General features: G+C 36.4%; 1 protein-coding gene across 1 annotated transcript in view; it reads left to right on the plus strand.

Annotated features, from left to right (window-relative positions):
• LOC127453076 (CUB and sushi domain-containing protein 3-like) overlaps positions 1-25288 on the plus strand; it is a 435789-nt gene that overhangs the window by 192698 nt on the left and 217803 nt on the right. The window contains 6 exon segments of the mRNA XM_051719109.1: positions 2575-2691; positions 7379-7594; positions 13775-13963; positions 15162-15331; positions 16680-16836; positions 20672-20863. Of these exon segments, the coding sequence (XP_051575069.1) occupies positions 2575-2691; positions 7379-7594; positions 13775-13963; positions 15162-15331; positions 16680-16836; positions 20672-20863 (1041 nt within the window).

Genomic DNA, 25288 nt, shown 5'->3' on the forward strand with positions numbered 1-25288 from the left:
ATCCTGGCTTCTCTGCATAGGATACATGCGATACTTTAGAATTGACCCTTAAGAAGGTATCTTAGAAGGGAGTATAATTATGTTGCCTACCTTTTGAAAAAGCCATCATGGCAGGAGTGTGCCATTTTTTAAAATGCTGCCTGCGTAAGCATCTTGCTAGGTTTTGGAACAGAGCTAATGTGTATTTCAAGGCATTATGAATTTATTTTTTTCTAAAGTGTTACAGAACATCCTATTATTAAATTCCAGTCCGATGATGTGACTAAATTCTTACAGTTTTGTCTTTTTATGAGCAACTGTGTCACTTTGATAGCTGATAAGTTATTACTTTTAGATGAAGGTTTACAAAGACAAACTATTTATTATTTGGAATAAAATGCACCAATGAATCATGCACAATAAAACCAGGAACATGTACTAAGAAAGTAAATATGATCAGTTTTTATTTCATGTTGACTAACCTAATAGCAGCATTTTCTTATTTCTATAAAAACTATGATTATGGGTCTAGTTCATTTAGCTTATTAAGTTTTAATGACATTGTCATTCTGTATGAATAGAATATAGAGGACATATTTTGGGTCTGTCACAATGCCTGAGGGGAAAGAGAAAGTGTCTTCGACACACTTAGGCAGATGTTGAGCCCACGGCGCTAGACTCTTTTATCGTCTCGCGGGTTGAAGCGCTGACATTCATTATCATTAAAGATGAAGTCACGGAGGAACTCTCTGTGCATTCCTTGAATTTTGAGGTTCAATCTTAGTTTGGGGCATCTCAAGAAGTACTAACGGCTATGGTTGAATCACAATTGGCATACTATGCTTAAAGTACATAAACAGCATTTTAAGGCATTGTATACACATTTCCAATGCCTTATTCAAAAACAAATTACATTTAAAATTATTTTTGGTTCAGTTTCATAGTGTTGTCTGTGATTGTGATTAGTATTTCTCAGTAGATACTTTTTTCTTTTTGTTTTTGCTTTGATCATTACTCAAGATCTCTATGTTCCCTAATCAATAGCTTAAGAGCTGCCGAGATAATGCCACAAGCCTATTTCAGTTATCAGTTTGTTTGAAAACACTCTGATAAGGTTTCCTAAGACACTTTGAGTCCATCTTAGCAACTTCATAGCAACCACAACAAATTTTTCAAAAGAAATGGTAAAATCTAGTTTTACGCAAACCTTTTTTTTTTTTTTTTTTTTACATTTGTTTTTTTTTTTTTTTTTTTTTTTTGGCCAATTTACTTGACAAGCAAAATTGTGTAAGATAGAGTATAAATATATGACTCTCTTTTGCAGAACCCAAAGGGAGATATTTTTAAGGATGTCCCGTTCAGTGATTTCAGTACAATAGCAAATGATAGTGACTTACTCTAAAGCATAAAATATCACCCAAAAGTGTTGAAGACATACAATTAATTTGTAGGATAAAACAGACAGAAATTTACAGCGATATTTACTCAATTTACCTCAGGAACATGAAACCTTATTGGTTCTTGAGACATGACATCTTGATGTTTGGTTTTAACATGGAATATGACACACAAGTCACTAGAGGTAGTGTATATATATCTGTTTTATCGATTAATCTGAGCTGATAGTTGCTTTTTAAAAATTGGTTATATAAAATATATAAAATATAAAGAGCCCTGCAATGGAACAAAGTCTTGTAATTCCAAAATAAGAGACCTGAAATAAGTAAATGTATTCCGGGCTTATTTATAGTTAAAAGTTCTGCGTTATGCACCAAATCGTATTCTTTTCTGGCTTATATTGGGATTTTGGTTGCACAATAAATTGCATCTGGGATTTTGTTCATTTTAGACTCTTGCAGCCTCTATGTCTTTGCTCGTCACGTTAAGGAAAGACTAAGATTTATTTTTATTTTATTTACATTCTAAAAATCTATTTTAAAATCTATTGGCCGATTAATCGGTTGTCAGCCTTTCCACCACCATAGTTATCGGAATTTGCAAAATCCACTATCGGTCGTCTTCTACAAGTCACATGGACTACTTTTATGACACTTTAGAGTGCTTTATGCTTTAAAGTGAGTCAATATCAACTGCTGTTGAATGTAAATCAGTGTTCGCAACATTCTTTTAAATATCTCCTTTTGTGTTCCCAGAGGAAAGAAAGTTTTAGGGGTTTGAACGGCATGAGGGTGAGTGAACAATGACAGAACTGTTTCTTCAAGATATAATTTCTGAACACAAGTCTTATCTCATGCAATTGGAAGTAAGTTTATCTTGTTTAAAGTATGTTTTTAAAAGTGTTTTCCCACTGTGTATACCTCTACCGTTTCATATAGATAGTAAAGTGATAGTGACTGTCTTTGGAGACAAAAATGCCAGTGGAGAAGGAATTTCTCATTAGTCTCATTAAACTTTTAGTGGGTTCTTACTTTTGTCGAAGGTTAGTCTGGTCTTTTAAATTCCCTGCATCGCCATCGTGCACCTAAGCGGAATTCCAAGCACTGAAAATGATACAGGAACAGTTGCTTCTGTGCTCTTCTTTAGTTCCTGAAAAGTTCCCGATCTTTTTAAGATTCTGTGGCTGTCTTCTCGCAGCTCTGTGTGGAGGTGACGTGCACGGCCCTGAGGGCATTATTCTCTCTCCCGGCTTTCCAGAGCTCTATCCCAACTCATTAAACTGCACATGGACTGTGGAGGTCAGCCATGGCAAAGGTAAGATACTCAAGAAACCATCCACATCAGTGTTAATATTCTGTCTATAGAAGATTGCACACTACAGATTTTTTAATGATCAATCTTAATTATAGGTGTCTATGAATACATTGTGAGTGTGCATTTATACAGTACTGTATATCCATGTACAGTTTTTGCTTAAAATTTTGCACTAATATCATCTTAGTGTCTCATTTTCTTAAAGACCCCATTAATTTGGAGTGTTGTGGCTTTTAGTCCATGTTTGTTAGCTTTGAGGTCATCTATATGCCAGTGTTTTCCTATATTTGACATTAGCTTTTAGCTGATATACAAATTTACAGTCTTTTAGGGTTCCCACAGCCATGGAAAACATTGTAATATGAGCAGCCGGTTGCATGAAACTGCTAAAGCTTGGAAAAGCCTTAGTGACAATACATATACAATTTTAAAGGGATAGTTCACCCAAAAATGAAAATTCTCTCATCATTTACTTACCCTCATGCCATCCCGGATGTGTATGACTTTCTTTCTTCTGCAGAACACAATTGAAGATTTTTAGAAGAATATCTCAGCTGTGTAGGTCCATACAATGTAAGTGAATGGTGATCAGACCTTTGTAGGTCCACAAATCATATAAAAGAAAAATAAAAGTAATCCGTATGACTCCAGTGTTTAAATCCATATCTTCAGAAGCAAAATAATAGGTGTGGGTAAGAAACAGAACAATATTTAAGTCCTTTTTTACTCTAAATGTCCACTTTAACTTTCACTTTCAGATGTGAAATTGAAACTAAACAGGCACACATGTGACTTTCAGATGTAAAAGTGAAAGTGAAAGTGGAGATTTAGAGTAAATAAAGGAAATACATTTTTATCTGTTTCTCACCCACAACTATTATATCGCTTCTGAAGATAAACACTGGAGTCATAAGGACTACTTTTATGATGCCTTTATGTGATTTTTGGAGCTACAAATGTCTGATCACCATTCACTTGCATTGTGAGGACCTTCAGAGCTGGGGTATTTTTTTAAAAGTCTTCGTTTGTGTTCTGCTGAAGAAAGTCATACACATCTGGGATGGCATGAGGGTGAGTAAATGATGAGAGAATTTTAATTTTTGGGTGAACTATGCCTTTAAATAAAAGAATGGGTTTTAAATAAAGGTTGTTTTTAACATGGTTTTCTTAATTTAAGGGGTTTCTTGAAACTGGGCCAAAGGAATTTAAAAATTGTGATTTCCAGACTTGAAAAAGTCCTGTAAATTTCTGCAGTTAATAAAAGTATTTTTAATATTTAAATTTTAAAATATTTAATTGATTATATATTGCATGTTTTGTCATTTTTAAGACATTTGTACACAAATAAGTCTCTTTGAATATAGTGTCTGCCTAATGACTTAATATAAATGTAAAATTTAAAATAGTTTAACTTAATTCCATTTTATTAATTGGTACTTGACATAGAAATGTAAAATCACCTCAGAAATCTGTAATATATATATACAAAGTTTGGAATAATGTACAGATTTTGCTGTTTCGGAAGGAAATTGGTACTTTAATTCACCAAAGAGGCATTCAACTGATCACAAAGTATAGTCAGGACATTACTGATGTAAAAAACAGCACCAACACTATTTGAAAAAAGTCATTTTTGATCAAATCTAGACAGGCCCCATTTCCAGCAGCCATCACTCCAACACCTCATCCTTGAGTAATCATGCTAAATTGCTAATTCGGTACTAGAAAATCACTTTTCATTGTCTTTGTGTTTGTTTTTGAGTTGCCACAGCATGTAATAGACTGGCATGTCTTAAGGTCAATATTAGGTCAAAAATGGCAAAAAAGAAACAGCTTTCTCTAGAAACTCATCAGTCAATCATTGTTTTGAGGAATGAAGGCTATACAATGCTTGAAGTTGCCAAAAAAATATAAAGGTGTACACTACAGTCTTCAAAGACAAAGAACAACTGTCTCTAACAAGAACAGAAAGAGATGTGGAAGGATAAATGTACAACTAAACAAGAGGATAAGTACATCAGAGTCTCTAGTTTGAGAAATAGACGCCTCACATGTCCTCAGCTGACAGCTTCATTGAATTCTACCCGCTCAACACCAGTTTCATGTACAACAGTAAAGAGAAGACTCAGGTGTGCAGAATTTCAAAGAAAAAGCCACTTTTGAAACAGAAAAACAAAAAGGTAAAGGTTAGAGTGGGCAAAGAAACACAGACATTGGACAACAGATAATTGGAAAAGAGTGTTATGGATCTTAACCCCATTGAGCTTTTGTGGGATCAGCTAGACTGTAAGGTGCGTGAGAAGTGCCCGACAAGACAGCCACATCTATGGCAAGTGCTACAGGAAGTGTGGGGTGAAATGTCACCTGAGTATCTGGACAAATTGACAGCTAAAATGCCAAGGATCTGCAAAGCTGTCATTGCTGCACGTGGAGGATTTTTTTGATGAGAACTCTTTGAAGTAGTTTAAGAATTTCAGATTTTTTTATTCAAATTGTAATAGTAATTTTTCACATTATTAATGTCCTGACTATACATTGTGATCAGTTGAATGCCACTTTGGTGAATAAAAGTACCAATTTTTTTCCATAAGAGCAAAATATGTACATTATTCCAAACTTTTGGCCGCCAGTCTGTATATATATACAGGTGCATCTCAATAAATTAGAATGTCGTGGAAAAGTTCATTTATTTCAGTAATTCAACTCAAATTGTGAAACTTGTGTATTAAATAAATTCAGTGCACACAGACTGAAGTAGTTTAAGTCTTTGGTTCTTTTAATTGTGATGATTTTGACTCACATTTAACAAAAACCCACCAATTCACTATCTCAAAAAATTAGAATACATCATAAGACCAATAAAAAAAAACATTTTTAGTGAACTGTTGGCCTTCTGGAAAGTATGTTCATTTACTGTATATGTACTCAATACTTGGTAGGGGATCCTTTTGCTTTAATTACTGCCTCAATTCGGCGTGGCATGGAGGTGATCAGTTTGTGGCACTGCTGAGGTGGTATGGAAGCCCAGGTTTCTTTGACAGTGGCCTTCAGCTCATCTGCATTTTTTGGTCTCTTGTTTCTCATTTTCCTCTTGACAATACCCCATAGATTCTCTATGGGGTTCAGGTCTGGTGAGTTTGCTGGCCAGTCAAGCACACCAACACCATGGTCATTTAACCAACTTTTGGTGCTTTTGGCAGTGTGGGCAGGTGCCAAATCCTGCTGGAAAATGAAATCAGCATCTTTAAAAAGCTGGTCATCAGAAGGAAGCATGAAGTGCTCCAAAATTTCTTGGTAAACGGGTGCAGTGACTTTGCTTTTCAAAAAACACAATGGACCAACACCAGCAGATGACATTGCACTCCATATCATTCCAGACTGTGGAAACTTAACACTGGACTTCAAGCAACTTGGGCTATGAGCTTCTCCACCCTTCCTCCAGATTCTAGGACCTTGGTTTCCAAATGAAATACAAAACTTGCTCTCATCTGAAAAGAGGACTTTGGACCACTGGGCAACAGTCCAGTTCTTCTTCTCCTTAGCCCAGGTAAGATGCCTCTGACGTTGTCTGTGGTTCAGGAGTGGCTTAACAAGAGGAATACGACAACTGTAGCCAAATTCCTTGACACGTCTGTGTGTGGTGGCTCTTGATGCCTTGACCCCAGCCTCAGTCCATTCCTTGTGAAGTTCACCAAAATTCTTGAATCAATTTTGCTGGACAATCATAAGGCTGCGGTTCTCTCGGTTGGTTGTGCATCTTTTTCTTCAACACTTTTTCCTTCCACTCAACTTTCTGTTAACATGCTTGGATACAGCACTCTGTGAACAGCCAGCTTCTTTGGCAATGAATGTTTGTGGCTTACCCTCCTTGTGAAGGGTGTCAGTGATTGTCTTCTGGACAACTGTCAGATCAGCAGTCTTCCCCATGATTGTGTAGCCTAGTGAACCAAACTGAGAGACCATTTTGAAGGCTCATGAAACCTTTGCAGGTGTTTTGAGTTGATTAGCTGATTGGCATGTCACCATATTCTAATTTTTTGAGATAGTGAATTGGTGGGTTTTTGTTAAATGTGAGTCAAAATCATCACAATTAAAAGAACCAAAGACTTAAACTACTTCAGTCTGTGTGCACTGAATTTATTTAATACACGAGTTTCACAATTTGAGTTGAATTACTGAAATAAATGAACTTTTCCACGGCATTCTAATTTATTGAGATGCACCTGTATATACAGACTGGCGGCCAAAAGTTTGGAATAATGTACAGATTTTATTTATTAACATTTATTTACATTTATTATTTTTTTAAATCATTAAAACCTTGGTTTTATCTTAACTGGACAATGGACCAACAGTTTGGATGACTCATGTTGCACTCAGGATTGTATCTTATTGTTTGTCCATTCAAGTGCTCTCTAGAATGATATCATCCCCTTTATACTATCTGCAACTGGCCAGCAATAGCAAGTAGCAAATCATGGTTCACATAAAGGCTGTGATGTAAACTAAAGGCTGTTGACTATAAAAATACAAAAAAAGAGACAAGTTATTCAATACAAACTCTCTCAACACAGGAAAGAAAACTGCTTTCGTCAAGCCATGTCATTGGGTCTTTAAATACTTTGTTAGAAGTTTAGCTCTTACAACTCTCTGACATGTGAGGTATCTGATTCTCTCTTCTGTTCAGGAGTGCAGTTCACATTTAATGCGTTTCACCTTGAGGATCACCATGACTACCTGCTCCTCACAGAAAACGGCAGCTTTTTGCGGCCCCTCGCCCGGCTCACCGGTTCACAGCGACCCCTGCCAATCAATGCTGGGCTGTATGGCAACTTCAAGGCGCAGCTCCGATTCATCTCTGACTTCTCCATTTCCTTCCAGGGGTTCAACATCTCATTCTCAGGTGAAAGAGAATCCGTTAAAAATGTGTGATGCATTGTGATTTAAAATAAGATTTTAAACTGCAGCACAAACTGATCAATGTTCCGAATTAAATACTACTGTATTGCTTGCTCGATTTTAGCAGATTAACTATGTGAACAGTATGCATATTTTTGGTATGTATGGAAAACCTGGGTTAAAGGTGCTGTAAGCGATTTTAGCATTCTGAAGCTTTCATGTGACTGAGCTGTTGAATTAGCCACGCCCCATCATTCCAAAACCCCGCCCTCCAAAGATAATTTTGAGACCAAAAATGAGCAAAAGAGCAGCATTGTTTGTTCCTGTGGCTGTCAAATTCAACAGTGGCACAATAGCACCCTTAACTGACAAACATATCATAGCCTCTATGATCCACTTCAAATGAGAACGAGCATAATGATTGATAGGTGAAGCGTCAATGTCCGTGGTCAACAGACACATTTTTGTTTGCTGTTTACAAAGTCTGCAGCTGTCACAGAGACCAGTGAGATATCTCAAGACACTTATTTCATTAATAGCTTTAAGGGAGTAGGACAATTTTTTGCATTCTTTTCCATGAAACGATCACTTACAGCACCTTTAAGCATTGTGCTTGTATTCAGTTCCGAACATAGGATCTAGTTCATTAAACATGAGCACATCAAATTACATAAAACCATGTGCAATTTGTCGCAAATGCAGAAAACATAAGGCATCACTGCATACCATATACAGTTTACAAGCTATGTTTAAAACATTTAGGTAGTGTACAGAACATACTTCACAGTATACAACTGGCACTATGCTAGTATTCCTTTTCAAACATAGCGCCTCAGTCATTAAACAAAAGCACAACAAATTAGTGTGTAAAACCTAAACCATACTTTCTTTTTAAATAGAAAGTTTACAGTAGCCTACTGTACATACTGCACAGTATACAGTAAGCAATATGCCAGAATTCTATTCTGAACATATGGCCAAATTCAATAAACACGAACACTACATTTATTTAACTTGACACAGCATCCTAAGAGTGCGCTGTTTATGATGCTGAATTCCAATGAGACACTCCAAATGTGTCTGTTTGAGGTCCGCACATGAACATAGAGCGACAATTAAAAATAGTGCAGACGGAACACAAGAATGCGTCCTATGAGAACTGGACACATGACGAACTCAATGCAAAACAGATTGCTGTCAACTGTAGGCTTGTTCAATGATATGAGAACAAAACAAACAGTATATTGAGTTCTTAATCCATTTGATTGTCTAATAAATGTTTTATTCATCTGCCACAAAAATGCAATTTATTTCAAACTGAATTTCAATCCGTATTATATATTTATTATAGATCCTACATACTATATTAATAAATATTTGAATTATTATGCATTATTTCAATGAATTACATTTATTTGGGGCATTTCTCAAAAAATAATGATGTATGTGATTAATTGTGATTAATTTGATTTATTAATCGGCATGTCGCGCAATTAATTCGCTTAAATGTATCAATTGACAATGTAATTTTTAATTCAATTGTTGTGAATGTGAAAAAAAAAACTATGCAGTTTACAATAAAAAAAAATAAATATATATATATATATATATATATAGGTAGTATACTGCACGGTATGCAATAAGCACAATGCTAGTATTCCATTCCGAACATATGGCAAGCACGATCTTACATAGCATTCTTACATAAATTGTTGTGAATGCAAAGAAAAAAAAAAAACTTGATGCAGTTCATTTGCAAAACAAATTTCTGTGTAAATCGTATGTAAACCATTCTAACGTTAATTGTTGCATTTAATTTTATGGGTCACTTTGTCTACAACAGGATTTGTGAACCATTCACAGAAATTTGTTCTGCTCATGTTTCATGAGTAAGGCCCACACTCATGTAAATTGTCACATTAATTACATAAGAATGGTTGTACGAACGATTTACACAGAAATGCAGATGTATGCAGAAACCACTTGTAAAACCATTTTTACGTAATTTATTGCCAATGCAAAAAACAATTATCATTGCAATCTATATAGAGTTTCACATACTATTTAAAAAAATAAAAAAATAAAAAATAGTTAGCATATAGTACATAATACAATATGCTTATATTCCATTCCGAACTTCAAACAAATTTGTGTGTAAAATTTACTAAACACGGGCGGAAAGAATTTCGGTGTAAATCGTACGTAAAATCATTCTTACGTAAAAATGATTGCATTCAATTCAATGGGACAATTTGTCTACGAAGACATTTATGAATCATTCAAACAGAACTTTATTCTGCTTATGTTTCATGAATAAGGCCCAAACTCATGTACATTGTAGCATTAATTTCATAAAAATGGTTTTACTGAACTGCTTGTAAATTGTCAATGCAACAGTTTACGTGAGAATGGTTACAGAAACAATTTACAGATACATTTGTTCTGCTTGTGTTTCAGGAATGAGTCCCATAGCCTTAATCTTTTATTAGTAGAAGATCTAATAATGATTCACTAATCAGAGCAGAAAATCAAATGTTATTCTAGGGCAAGAGAATAGGCATCATCGGTGCCAACAAGCCTGTTTCTATGAAAAGTCTTTGTAGCAGTTAGATATAGATGCTGATTGTTACATTGGTAAAAGTAATCAATTGGCAACAGCTTGAGCTGCGTCTCAGTGGCTTATTGAAAGTTTGCGATTTATCAGTGTTGCCCGCAGTCTTCGCGTCATACTTTAGGAGTGAACTGCTGGCTGATGTGAGAGCTCGCTCTGGGCTGAGTTTTGCATTAGTCACAGATTCCCAGCTGGATTTTTCTGCCGCACAGCCTAGGGGTTAAACTGGGCTGATGTCTATTGGAATTTGTTTATCCACATTTTGATGTAAAAGAGTAGTAGAAACCTACTTGACAACTAAATACAAGCTCGTAAACAAGAAACCTCCAGGAAGCCAGTGGTATTTTTGAAGCTGTTTCAGTTATACAAATCTTGTTTAACCACGTTCATGGCCACAGTTAAACTGTTGCCATTGATAAAAGACAATTTTTTATTTAATTTTTTCCTCTGGATTAATAAGCATTAAAGAGATAGGTTGTCCAAAAAATTACATTTTGTCATCAGATTTTTGTTTTTGTTTTTTGTTGAATCTTTAATCTGCTCTTTCCCTTATAACAACAGTTCATAGTGACCATGACTTTCTAAAAATACAACTCATGCACTATAATTCAAGTTTTCTGAAGCAATACGATAGCTTTGTGTGAGTAATTAAGTGAAATGTAAGTAAATGCAATTATTCAATTAACATGTTTAAATGCACTTAAATGGAATGTTCCGGGTTCAATACAAGTTAAGCTCATTCGACAGCATTTGTGGTTTAATGTTGTTTACCGCAGAAATTAATTTTCCACTCATCCTGTTTTTAAAAAAAATATATAAAAATAGAGGTTACGGCGAGAAACTTAGAATGGAAGTGAATGGGGCCAATTTTTTGATGGGTTTAAGGGCAGAAATGTGAAGCTTATAATTTTATTAAAACACATTAATTCTTCTGTTAAAACTTGTGTATTATTTGAGCATTCAAGTTGTTTAAATTGTCGTTTTACGAGATTACAGGGTTTACAGCATTACTGTATGTCATCATGGCAACGAAGTTGCAAAATTTAATAAAACTTTACACAGAAAAGTTTAGTAAGCGATTTTATCACACTAAAATCATGTTAACACTGATATTGTTTGCGTTTTGTGGCGATACTTTTGAAACAGTGAATATTTTAACATTTACGGATTGGCCCCATTCCCTTCTATTGTAAGTGCCTGTAACCCTGATTTTTATTTTGTTTTTTGTTTTTTAAAGAGAAAGGAGGGACAAAAAAAATGTTTTTTGTGGTAATCAGCATCATTCCACAAATGCTGTCGACCGAGCTTAACTTGTATTCAACTCGGAATATTCCTTTAATAAGCTGACAACGTGTGTGATCATGTAAAAATGTTCCTTTTTATTGAAGGTCATATTAAAAAATTATTGACACATAGATTCTGCCCATTACTCGATTTTGTGTTGCATGTACACGCCTTTACCGCTGTTCTTTCCAGCTTATCCAATGTGTGCAAGTGTTGTGTGCATGACTGTTTACATTTTAATGTTAAAAGCAGAGAATGGCCTAATCAAATGCTTTCTAATCATGATTTTCTTGTGTTGTCTTATTTTTTGAATAAGCTGATTTTTGGTAAAGTAGTTATTAGGTTTTTGCTGTGCATGTAAACGTGCTCAATGAAAATCGCTTCCGTTGAATATCTGAAATCTCAGTCACATTCTTGTTTAGATTAAAAAAACATTGCTTCAATGTGTTGGACCAGGTATAAGACTTTGACACCAAAATGCCATTTGTTTTCATACCAGTTCAAATATTAAACATGAATAATTGTAGCGGAGGGGAAGTTTGTTAGTAAACGACTTAAATTTCAGCCTCTTCCTCACAGAAAGCTATCATAAGGTTTCAGAAGACTTGGAATATAACGCATGAGTTGTTTGCACTAACTTAATGATACTTTCATGCTATTTTTTGTCCTTTTCAGAACTTGACATACATGGTTACTTTGAACTGCTGTTGTTTGTAAATCGTTAAGTGAAGATTTAAAATAAAAAATCTAATTTTGTGTTACATTGAAAAAATAACATCATACAGGTTTGGTATGACATGTGAGTAAATAATAATTTGCATTTTTCGTGTGCTATTCCTTTAAGGCCAGAGTGATGCATTTTTAGAGGACATGCTGTTCTGTTCTGCTCTAAGTAGAAAGAGAGCCCACAGAGTTTGGCTTGTGTTTACAGAGCCATAATATACATTAATTTAAGGGCTAGCTTTATGAATACCCATACAATTATCCACAAGCCAAGTTCCTGTATTAGCCTAATATAATATTCCCAGAGGAAAACTGCCGCTGACCATTTTCCGGTACTGAATATTGATAAGATTGACAGAAGCTCACATGCATAATTTGAAAAGTATAAGGTGTGAAATCGTGGACATAGTCTTTTCAACATTAGCATTTTTTAGCATTAGAGGTGATAGAAAGTTCAGGGACAAGAACTGATCTTCTTGCTCAATATAAAATCTATTCATTTTTCTGTTCAGCCATGGAGTGAAAAGGTGGACGTGCTCGTATGCTGAACACGTTCGGTTTTCTCAAAGTAAATTTGAATATGGTGATCTGAGATTATTGTAGCTCAGAGAAAGCAAAAGGGACAAACAAGCAATTCAGATCTTTTTGCAATCGACCATCAAACTGATCCGTATCACACGTTTGTACTGAGCTCACAGAGTATCTCATTTAAACCACAGCTGCGGTCCTATCCATTTCTGCATATCATTTACACGTGTTGAAATGATTTCAAATGTTCCTACGCTAACTCTAATTGATTGTTTTGAGTGTTTATATCTAACCCAGGATTATGTTCTCTCTCTCTCTGGGTTACTCTAATGTGAAATTAAATAAAAAATGGTTGTGGTAATTATCAACACTGAGAAAAAAACAACAAAAACATTTAAATGCTTAAACTAAAGCAATAAGCCATGAGAAGCACTGTATTACAGTGATTTTACTGTGGTATCCGATGGTAATACTGATTGCACAGTGTACATTTTTTATAGCCTGTTTTTTTTATTAATTACACCTATAGTTTACATGAATAGAGTGCAACAATTGGGTTCCATAGGGGAATACATTTTTAACAATAACTTATAAACCTTTAAAGACAGACCTGCCGTGAGCTCTGAGGTTGTTAATCAATGGTATATGATGCTGTTGAAGCCATAAGTCCACATTAATTTAACTTCATCTTCAAAAGAAAAGTGCAATATGATCATTTAATAGTGAAATTCCTGATAAAGAACTACACTTCCCATGATCCTGAAGGGAATCGATCCAATTTTAAGAAATTTTATGAAATCCCTATGGAAAAAATGAATGGGAAAAATACTTCTGGAACCAAGCTGAAAAAGTAAGCTGGCTTACTTGCACTCAATTATGTTTACGTCACATCCTGCATCACCTATAACTTCAAAAAGACATAATTCAGTAAATTTTATGGTACAATGAAGTTGAACATGATACATCAGCAAAGAACGCCAAATAGGAAAATTTTGCCCTGAACCATCTGCCTGCTTGTTTATTTATTTATTTATTTAGAGTATGATTTGGAGCCATGTGAGGACCCTGGTGTGCCCCAATTTGGCAGGCACAGTGGAAGCAGCTTTGGCATCGGTGACAGCCTGATGTTCTCTTGCGACCTTGGTTACCGCCTGCAGGGTGCTAGGGAGATCACTTGCCTGGGCGGTGGGCGGCGCATATGGAGTGCACCTCTGCCAAGGTGTGTGGGTACGTGGTCAGCTGCTTTCATTCGCTTAGATGTCCAGACTTGAAACGTCCCCATGGTTGCATTAGAGTTGAACAGCTGCAGACTATTTGATTGTTGACTATGACTGTGTTTGTAATGGTATAAATGTGTACTGCATACTGCACAATATACAGTATGCTGCCTATTTATAATTCTTTTTTTAAAAAGTATGTTTTTGGAACATTATGTGCCTACAGTGGGTCTTCAGCTACTACTGCACCTAAATTTCCCTTAAGGGATCAACAAATGTATTCATTAAGTATGCCATGTGCATCATTTCAAATAGTAGTACGCATGCAACATTGTTGTCCCATGCAAACACATTGCATTTTTAATTTATCAAGTGGCATTTAGTTATTGGTTTAAGAAATAAATCGTATTATTTTGCATTTTTAATCCAATTTTGTGTAGAATGACATAATTTTTTGCTGCACGATCAAATAACGAGCCAAGAAAGAGAGTTTATTTTGTTATTGTTATTATGTAGGTAAGTAGTAGTTGGAAGATTATCTCAGATGGCTTTAGGACAAGTTCTCAAACTTTCCATTAACTCAAATGCAACTAAAGAGTGACAAATGTTTATCATGATTTTTTTTAAAAAAATTTTATTACACATAATACATTTTGTATACTACAAATCAAAAGTTTGGACACACTTGATTAGCCTAAATGTTTGTTTTTTCTTGATCTTAAAAACCTTTGGATCTAAAGGCTTATGCTTAAATGTTTTTATTTATTTATTTATTTATTTATTTTTATTTGTTGGAGCAGATAGTGAAGGAAAAGCCATCAACAAGTGTCTATTATACATGGTATTCCTTCAATACTGTTTTAAATGTGTCCCAGGATGCCCCTCATTAAGTTGTTTGTAGCAAAAATATAAGATTGTTTTGGTCACTACATAATTTCGCAGTATTTTATGACTTTGCTATTATTGTAAAATGTGGAAAACAGTCAAACTAAAGAATGAGTAAGTGTGTCCAAACGTTTGATTGGCAGTACACGTTCTCTCTTTGAATACCTCTGTTGGATTTTTGCTTACATTATATATATATATATATATATATATATATATATATATATATATATATATATATATATATATATATATTCCCCCAAATTTACACTTTGTTTACATTGTTGGTTCAGTATATCACTTTGGTCCTCCATTGTCCATAGCTGAGTGTGGCTCGACCGTTTCAAAGAACTCTGGCATCCTGTTGTCACCGAACTACCCCCAGACATACGAGAACAACCACGAGTGCATCTACAACATTCAGGTCCAGGCAGGAAAAGGAATTAACATCTCAGCCAGTACTTTTCATCTCGCTCAAGGTGACGTTCTCAAGGTAAATATAGAACATCTATCGATCTGGATTACAAGTCCCGGTTGTGTGGCAATAAATAAAGATTTTATTTTAATATGGATGAATCTGAATGTTTCATCAACTTCAGGCACTTTTATGCCCCAGGGGTTGATTTTTAAATTACAACTAGCAGATTTTAACCTTTTTATTTTTGTTATATGAAGGTCACATTAAAACTGACTTGGAAACTTTTCACCATCATCATTTATTTCTGATACAATTCCATTGCCTTTTATGTATAGTTTTACTGTTTTAGCCTTTTGCCTAATCTAAACAAAGAGTGCAATAAACTTAAACCATTTATTCAATATATATTGTCTGAAAACGATTTTTTATCAATTTTTGAAAAATTATGACTGTCCAACAGTTGTGGCATCATTTCCACCACACCAAACAATTTTGCCCCATATAAAGTTTTTTGAAAAGTTAGTGCATTTGTTAACCAGAGTCAGTGAAGAGCATGCTGGAGATGAAATATGAGACAAGTGATGTTTGAAGAAAATAAAGAAAAAATGAAGCTAAATAGGGTGAAAATATTATTTATTTGTGTGTACTTTGGGTACATAAAATGTTTGCTATGAAATTAGCCTTAGCAAGACAGTGGAGTCTACCATTTTATTTAAAAACATAAAAAAATGTCGGACTCACTTTATATGAGGTGTCTTTAACAACTATGTACTCAAGTATTTATTACAGTGTACTTATCATGTATATGCATGTTATTGCATTGTACTTACAATTAAAGTATACATGCATTTAAGTGCATCTGTAGTTACACTGTTAACTTTAACCCTAAACCTAACCCTTCCCCAACCTCAGTAGCAGCAAATGTGAATCTTATGAGAATTTTGGAGAACAACATGTAGTTACACAATAAATACATCAAATTGCATGTATTTTAATGTTAATGCATACAGTATAGTTTAAGACACTTATTATAAATTGGGATAAAAATGTAATTTCCATCAGCGTCATTTCCACTACAGAACTCTATTAGACACAATACAGTATTTGTGATGTGCTGGGAATAACACAGTGGTGGGTACTTTCATGACTTTCAGAAAAAAATGACAGAAATGCCATACATCTCATGTGATGCGTCTACATACACTGTTGGACATTGTTAGTAGACAAATTTAAAAAATATGAGTGTAAAAATGTTTGAACGAGACTTCACTTTCCAGAAATTCACAGGGCTAAAGTGCCTGAAGTTGAAGAAACACCTACATAGCAAATTCTACTCACTGCTATAACAGTTTTTGGCTTATTGAATCTGAAGAAGTAATCTTTAAGACTGACACTGATTGAAGACTTGGATTCTTTTTTTCAGTTGTATGATGGTCCAGACAACACTGCAGAAGTTCTGGGAGCTTTCACAGGTTCTTCTATGTTGGGTCAGTCATTGAGCAGCACATCGAATCACCTCTGGCTGGAGTTTTACTCTGATCAAGAAGAAACAGCGGAGGGATTTAAACTCGTTTACACCAGTAAGCTTTCTGCTACTCTATGTTTTTCACTGACGATCAGTCATCGATCACATGATTTAAAGGGATAGTTCACACAAAAATGATGATTCCATCATCATTAACTTGTGTTGTTCCATCTTTATTTCATACAATGAAAGTAAATGGTGACTGAAGCTTTCATTCTCTGCCTAACATCTCCTTTTGAGTTCCCTTGAAAATAGAAAGTCATGCAGGTTTGAAACAACATGAAGCTGAGTAAACGATAACAGTTTAAGTTGTGCTTGCTCTATTCATAGAGGAAACAGGAGGAAAATTCATTTGTTGGTGTGGCAAAAAAAGTGTGGCAAAATAACTTTACGTACAAATACCTATGAATATTTATGAGACTACCCAGCTCCTTCTCAATCTTTCTGTCAAAACCCACCTCTCACCTCACAGCGGAATATATTAGCTCAATTAATTTTCATTGCTGGATTAATATCTTCATTTAATTGTCAGTTTGAACTGTATAATTTCTCCCAGCGCTCTCTAAACCACCACCACCACACACACACATACACACAATTTATTGCTTTTGAAATGGAACCCTTTGAATTAACAGCATCTTATGTGTGAATTATTGGTGCCATTGAAAGATTCTTCATTTTCTTTTGTTTGAAATTATAGCTTGATCTTTTCTCCTGAGCACAGTTTCACAGTGCCGTGTTATTTGATATCTTAATCATAAAGCGTGCATAAAATCTGAAGCCAGATTATAGCTCATGGTACTGTGGCAACGGCTCAGTGTGAGGAAAACATCATGCTGAATGAGGCAGGCAGAGGTACTGAGCACATCCTTGGCTCTTTGAAAATGGACTTTCTAATGCTCAGCTCTGGAGGCGTTTAGATGGACTCGCTCATTTACTATCACGCTAACAGTCTTCTGCTCGAAGCATTGTGCTTATATATCGGATTTATTGGCATAAATAGTGTGCATAACTGCAAATGTGAATTTGGATTTTGATTTTAGCTTTGCTACAATGAAGGAAAGAGGAAAAAATCAGAGCAACAAATCTTTTAAAGGAATGAACAGTCTGTGATCATTTACTCACCCTAATGTTGTTCCAAACCATTATGCTGTCATACTGCATATAGAGAACATTTTAAGAAGCTATTGTTTTTGTGCAAGAAACATGTACAATTTAGTACGATTTCGTCATCTCATACTGTTATAACAGCTCGTCATGAGACGAGGTTGGTGCGACTTTACTCAAATGCAATTGCGTAAAGCCAGCCAATTAGGTTAAAGCTTGCCAATTTGAGAAAGTGCTTTCTAGTTCTGAGTGCAATATGCATCATACGCAGTGTTGGGAAAGCAACTTTGAAACTGTAGTATGACAAGCTACTCATAATTTAAAGTAATTAAGCTACAGTCAAGGTACTCTTTTGAAAAAGTAGTTAGCTACACTACAAGTTACTATCAAAAAGTAGCAAGCTACATTGAAGCTACTTAAAGGGTTAGTTCACCCAAAAATGAAAATTCTCTCATGATTTACTTACCTTTAAGCCATCCCAGATGTGTATGACTTTCCTTCTTCATCTGAAGATTTTTAAAAGCAGATTTCAGCTCAGTTTGTCCATGAAATGCATGTAAATGGGTGCAGTCAGGCTGCTGGCTGTTTGTCGGTCCAAAAGGCATATTTAGGCAGCATAAAAATAATCCACATGACTCCATTTGAACTTCTGAAGCAAATCGATAAAAAATAAATGGTGTAAAAAATACATTGATAATTACAACTTAATTAACTTTAAAAAAGTTAACATTGCTACTTGTAGTTAGCTACTCCCCAACATTCAAGCGGTCTGTGGGCGTCAGGCCCATAAATGTGATTTATTTTACTAATTCTGTTAGCCTGAGGTAATATGCTTAACACAAGACTAGATTTTAAAAGTGAATAAATTGGGGGCCTGGGTAGTTCAGCGAGTATTTACACTGACTACCACCCTTGGAGTCGCGAGTTCGAATTCAGGGTGTGTTGAGTGACTCCAGCCTGGTCTCCTAAGTAACCAAATTGGCCCGGTTGCTAGGGAGGGTGGAGTCACATGGGGTAACCTCCTCGTGGTTTCATCCTCGTGGTTTCAATTAGTGGTTCTCGCTCTCAGTGGGGTGCGTGGTAAGTTGTGCGTGGATCGTGGAGAGTAGCATGAGCCTCCACATGCGGAGTCTCCGCGGTGTCATGCACAACGAGCCATGTGATAAGATGCACGGATTGACTGTCTCAGAAGCAGAGGCAACTGAGACTTGTCCTCCGCCACCCCGATTGAAGTGAGTAACCACACCACCACGAGGACCTACTAAGTAGTGGGAATTGGGCATTCCAAATTGGGAGAAAAGGGGATACAAAACAAAAAAAAAATGTGAATAAATAGGCACTGAGATTGTTCCAGCTGTTAGCAGTGCAATCATCTTATCCATAAACTCTGTATTTTCATCTCCCGTCAGTAAAATCTTAATTAGTAGACACATAGTTCACCATGTTATCATCTTACAGCATTATCAGTCTGCTTGTTCACATAAGTGCGAATATTAATATTGCTCTGAGTTTATATTTCTTTGTTGTTTTATGTGCATAACAAGGTTGCATTATGCAAACTCAAAGTAAAATTCATAATGCTGTTTCTGCAGTGATGTTCCAGTGGGACCGTTTAAGTCCGGGTGGATTGTGTTCTTTTCAACCCACACCTAGTTTTAATGAATTAATCAACTGTGTCATTCACTCATTAAGATCTGATTAGAATTAAATGCTTGGAATTATATTATTTGTGCTCCTGTTCACTTTAATGATATATTACATCAGAAATACAAAGGAAATTGTGTTGGCTCATAAAATGTAATTGAACAAATCAGAAATGAGAGAGTGGGAAAGCTCTATTTTGAAACTCGGGGACATTTTGGAGGCCTGAGCAGTTAAACTGATTTTTAGAGGTTAATTTTCTGAAGTGATGTGATTTTATTGTCCCTTTGGAAATGTGCTCTTTTCATATCTTTATCTCCAACAGCTTGGTGCAGTTCTGCACATTTTTTGGTGGTAATATACCAGTGCAGGTCGTAGAAGTGTTACTTTAGAAAAATGGGTGCTTTACACACTGTTTGATGTTTTATATATATATATATATACTGATCAGCCACAACATTAAAACCACTTGCCTAATATTGTGTAGGTCCCCCTCTTGCCACCAAAACAGCACCAACCCATATCTCAGAATATCATTCTGAGATGATATTCTTTTCACCACAATTGCACAGAGCGGTTATCTGAGTTAATGTAGAATTTGACGGTTCAAACCAGTCTGGCCATTCTCTGTTGACCACTCTCATCAGCAAGGCATTTCCATCAACAGAACTGTCCCTCACTGGATGTTTTTTGTTTCTGGCACCATTCGGAGTAAATTCTAGAGACTGTGTGTGGAAATCTCAGGAGATCAGCAGTTACAGAAATACTCAAACCAGCCCATCTGGCACCAACAATCATCCATGCGATTATCTAATCAGCCAGTCATGCGGCAGCAGTGCAGTGCTGTTTAGTGATGTTCTCATCAAGCATTAGAATGGGGAAAAAAATTTGATCTCTGTGATATGGTCCGTGGTATGATTGTTAGTGCCAGATGGGCTGGTTTGAGTATTTCTGTAACTTCTGATAAATAATAACTGCTGAAAATGTTTTTGTTTAGTTTCAGTTTTTCCAGTTATGTTTTGAAATATATATTTTTTTTCAGTTTACGATTTTTCATTTAGTTTTTGTTATAGTTTTCGTTAATGATAATACCTCTTCTAGTTGATCATTTTCTCATCAAAACTGACACATTTCTTCTGCAGGTTTTGAGCTTTCTCACTGTGAGTACCCTGGAGTGCCGCAGTTTGGGTCAAAAGCGAGCGATCAGGGCCACTTTGCTGGCAGCGTGGTCACATACCGCTGTGATCCTGGTTACAGTCTCCATGGCAGCAGCCTACTGAGATGTATGACGGGCGAGAGACGGGCTTGGGATAACCCGCTCCCCTCCTGCATTGGTAATTCACCCTCCCACCCATTCACATGTAGCTGGACGAGACACTGCCTGTGTTTGGAATTGCATACTAACAACTATTCTTACTAGTTCTGTGTATTCTGTGCTATTTTCTGTATGCATGGAATACTCTAATGACCTACTACATTTGTCAAAATTTGCGGTATATAGCAGAGCACACTGCATGGAATAATCTCAACTTGACCTTCTGTTTCCAGTGTGACGAATGAACCAGAAATAATTACAGATGCAATTTTTAACATCACTTTCTAGACTCATTATTTGATCAGATATTGGATGTTTCTTCAACTTAAGGCAATTTCTTGTCCCGATGGGTTGATTTGTATTAAAACGAACAGATTTCAACTTTTTTCTTTTTGTTATATGAAGGTCACATTAAAGCTGACTTGGAAACTTTTAACCAGGCCTTCATCATATTTTTTTGGTACTTTTCAAATGCCTTTTATGTACAGATTTTATTGTTTTAGCTTTGTCCCAGACCCAGACTTTTAATATTAAACTATGGAAATCTATTATTAAAATACAAATTACACGTTTAAAAATATTATAATCTAAACAGAGTGACATAAACAAAAAATATTTTAATATTTAATGTGTGAAAATGATTTATATATACACAGTATAAACACGTATAATATATATATATATATATATATATATATATATATATATATATATATATATATATATATATATATATATATTATTATTTTATTTATTTATTTATTTTTCATTTTTCTTTCATAAATTACGGCTGTCCCGCAGTTGTGGCGGCATGTCTGTAAGGATGCTGGCTGCTGGCAATGATGAATACGATAATGAAGGAGTGAAGAGAACCCAAGTGCAGTTTATTTACTTACAAATGTGAAACCAAAACCCTAACTATAAACGTGAAACATGAACTTGACTAGACTTAAAACTTGATATAAACATAACATGGCTTGACTTGGTTAGAACAAAACACATCCACATACATTCAATACTTGAATAAAGACAATGGTGAACATGAGGGCTTAAATACAAGACATGGGAGAACATAAACCAATGAACAAAAATAACTGATAATAAGCTAATTAAACAATGAAAACATGACACTTGAACATGGAGGGAAAACATGGGAAACGGGAACTAAACATTTCAAAATAAAAGAAATGAATCAACAAAATACACATGACATACCCCCCCCCCCCCCCCCCCCCCCCGATGCCCCAACACATAAACAAAACACGTAAAACATGACATAAATTCAAAGTTCTGTAGGGAGCTGGGGGGGGGGGGTGTCTTGAGGCTTGGGGTGTGGCGAGAAAGGGCGAGGGGCATGGGACCAGGGCAGAGTCCATGGGGGGTGGAGCCATGAGAGGCTCGAGGGGCGGAGCCATGGAAGGCGGGGCCGTGAGAGGCTCGAGGGGCGGGGCCATGGAACTTGGTGCCCGGAGAGTAGCCGAAGACTCGAATGGCCAGGGTGGAGCCAATGGCAGGGAGGACCAAGGCGGTGCTGGAGGCTCGGAGGAGCAAGGCGGATATGGGGGAATTGGAAGACTGAGGTGGAGCCAGTGGGACTGAGGACCAAGGTGGAGCCGTAGGGAAGGAGGTCCCCGGTTGAGCTGACAGATCGGAGGGACGAGGCGCAGCCAGAGGATCAGAGAGCCAAGGCAGAGCCGGAGGGACCCTGGCAAAGCCGACAGGCTGAAGGACCGCAGTGGAGCCGAGGGGACGCAGAGCTGAGGCAATGTCGAGGGACCGACAGGCCAAGGCGAAATCCAGGGCTCGGAGGTTCCAGGAGGGGTCGGAGGGCCGAAAGTTCCCCTTGCCTGCTCAGGAGAACTAAGGATGGGTATAAGGGTGGGAACCATCTCCAGGTCCAACTGCTCAGGTGTGGCTGTGACGTGGCATGGAGCAGGCTGAGGCGTTGCTGTGACGTGGCATGGAGCAGGCTGAGGCGTTGCTGAAGCAAAAGATGGCGCTAGCTCGGTGGCCATGACGTGGAACTCTGGCTCCGCGGCGGCCATGACGTGGAACTCTGGCTCCGCGGCGGCCATGTCGTGGAACTCTGGCTTCCTGTCTTAACATGTTTGCGTTAAAACACATTATTTTGCTACGTTTAAATTACGTGCATTTTAAAAAAGCTAGACACAGCGCCTCAAGTGTGAATTAGAGCCATTAAGGTAGTAAAATCATTGCGTTTTCAAGCTGAAACGTATTAGTGTGGGTGTGACCTCAGAAGGTAGCTGCCTATGTAGTCAGCATGGCAGCTCACTAGCCCTAAAGTCTCTAAACACTTTTTTTAAAACTAGTTTTATTCAAACTATAAAGGAACTCCACACAAGTCATCAATATTTATGGTAGTCCAGCATATGCATGGCTTTTGTATGATGCAATTTCTGCACAATAGAGCAGCCAGTGTGAAGCAGAACTTCTCTTGCTAGACAGAATTCCGGTGAGCAGATGCTGGACGCTCGCCTCGGGGGTCTGCTTGCTCTTATGACAGCGCCGTGGGAATTTCTACATCAAAATGGTGCACTTTGAAGTTGTGCTAAATATTTCATGCAAAGCTAGTGGATAAAAGCGTCATTTAATACACCTATTTTCCTCCATCATAAAACGGATCTCATGCAGTTGTAAGATGTGGTATAAAATATTAACATAGGTAAAGGTGCCTGATTTTATCGTGCCAGAATAAACCAACATTTTGAACAAGAAAAAACAGACCATAGATCATTGTTTTGTCTAGAAATAATAGTAGTGGTAAGTGCAAAAGTCACCACAATGATGTTGCTGTATTGTGGAGCCTGATCTCATGAAAATTACGAGAGAGTGGTGACATCTTTTAAAAATTATATTACGTGGCTCCTTTCATGTATCGTGGCAGTTCCGAGGTGAAATGTCCTGTGTGGCGCTAAAAGTGAGTTCAATTTTCTTCCAAACAGATGATGTTTTTAAGATTAATGCTTTTTGGAGTTTTAAATCAACAAAACCTTCCTCCGCTAAACCCTGAACTTCAACCTTATTGATAGTCTCATATAAGCAAATGTGAGATGAAAAATGCAATTGATGAAGCAACCATGTCATTTCATGTTGTTTCTGTGACACTTTTGGCTCACGTGTCGACTCACGTGCTCTTCAGGACTCAGGTACCCTGGTTCTTTGCATTACAAGTGTAACGCTCTGTCAGTTGAGCTACCGCGCAATTTGATCACACTTGAACAAGTTTGTTAATATAGTTGTTTATGTAATGCAAATGTTAAAATGTTTCACCTTACAAGACATGCTCTATAGTAAAAGTGTTTAGATGTCATAAGAAAGCATTGTGTGAGCAACAGGGAATGGAGTGTAGATGTAGAGTCACAGATATGTTTGTGACTAATGGTTGCTCCACCATGAGTAGTTTCCCTGGAAAAGAAAACTGACTGTGGAGGAAGACAGTTAATGCTGAAGCTTGCTAAAGCACCACTAGCACAACACTGAGGCAGCATCCACACAAATACAATTTCAGTTGAACACCTGATTTTCGTTTCCTAACGTATTATTATTTTCAAAGTATGCGGTACTGGAGAGCATTTTGAGAGGTGAGATTGTAATGCGTACTTGAATTTAGTTAAAAACTGGATTCGGACATTTTGGGACACAATGACATGAAATCAAGCTTGGATAGCTAGAGGTGTTTGTGTTCTCATACATTATGTAAATGTGTTTTGGGCTGTAGTATTCTCTTAAAATCTCATTGGATGTTGTATTTAAGTACATTTAAAGCTGCACTCAGCAATGTCGAAGTATGGCTTACACTGACACCTAGTGGCCTGGATGATGCATCATTCAAACACAGCAGTTTTCAGTTACCAATGCCACTGTAGAAATGTACTATGCACATTAAATCAGAATTAATTTAATCCATGAACGAAGTGTCCAATAACAGGGCACTTACTGATATTAAGCGTTTAGTGTTCATCTGGTCATGTGGCATAAAAGAGTACAATAAATGTAGAATACATGGTCTTTTATAAGGTAACTGATATGACTGAACTCTTCATCTCACATACTGTAAGTGGTCATGATTTTATACATAAGTATCAAAATTGCTATTCATTTATTTAGAAGTAAAACTTTTTAAATGAGGAAATAAATCACTAAATGCATCTTCAAAGGTGCATAATATTTTATACTTGAAGTATAAAGGAATAATCTGGGTTCAATACTAGTTAAGCTCAGTCAATAGCTTTTGGATCATAATGTTGATTACCCAAATTAATGTTTGAATTATTCATCCCTCGTCCCTCCTTTTAAAAAACAAAACAACAAAAAATCGAGGTTACAATGAGCTATTTACAATGGCAGTGAATGGAGCCGGTTTTTGGAGGGTTTTAAGGCAGAAATGTGAAGCTCTGTTAAAACGTGTAGTATTTGAGTTGTA

The sequence above is a fragment of the Myxocyprinus asiaticus genome, chromosome 15 (genome assembly GCF_019703515.2).
Source record: "Myxocyprinus asiaticus isolate MX2 ecotype Aquarium Trade chromosome 15, UBuf_Myxa_2, whole genome shotgun sequence".
In the NCBI taxonomy this organism is placed as follows: domain Eukaryota; kingdom Metazoa; phylum Chordata; class Actinopteri; order Cypriniformes; family Catostomidae; genus Myxocyprinus; species Myxocyprinus asiaticus.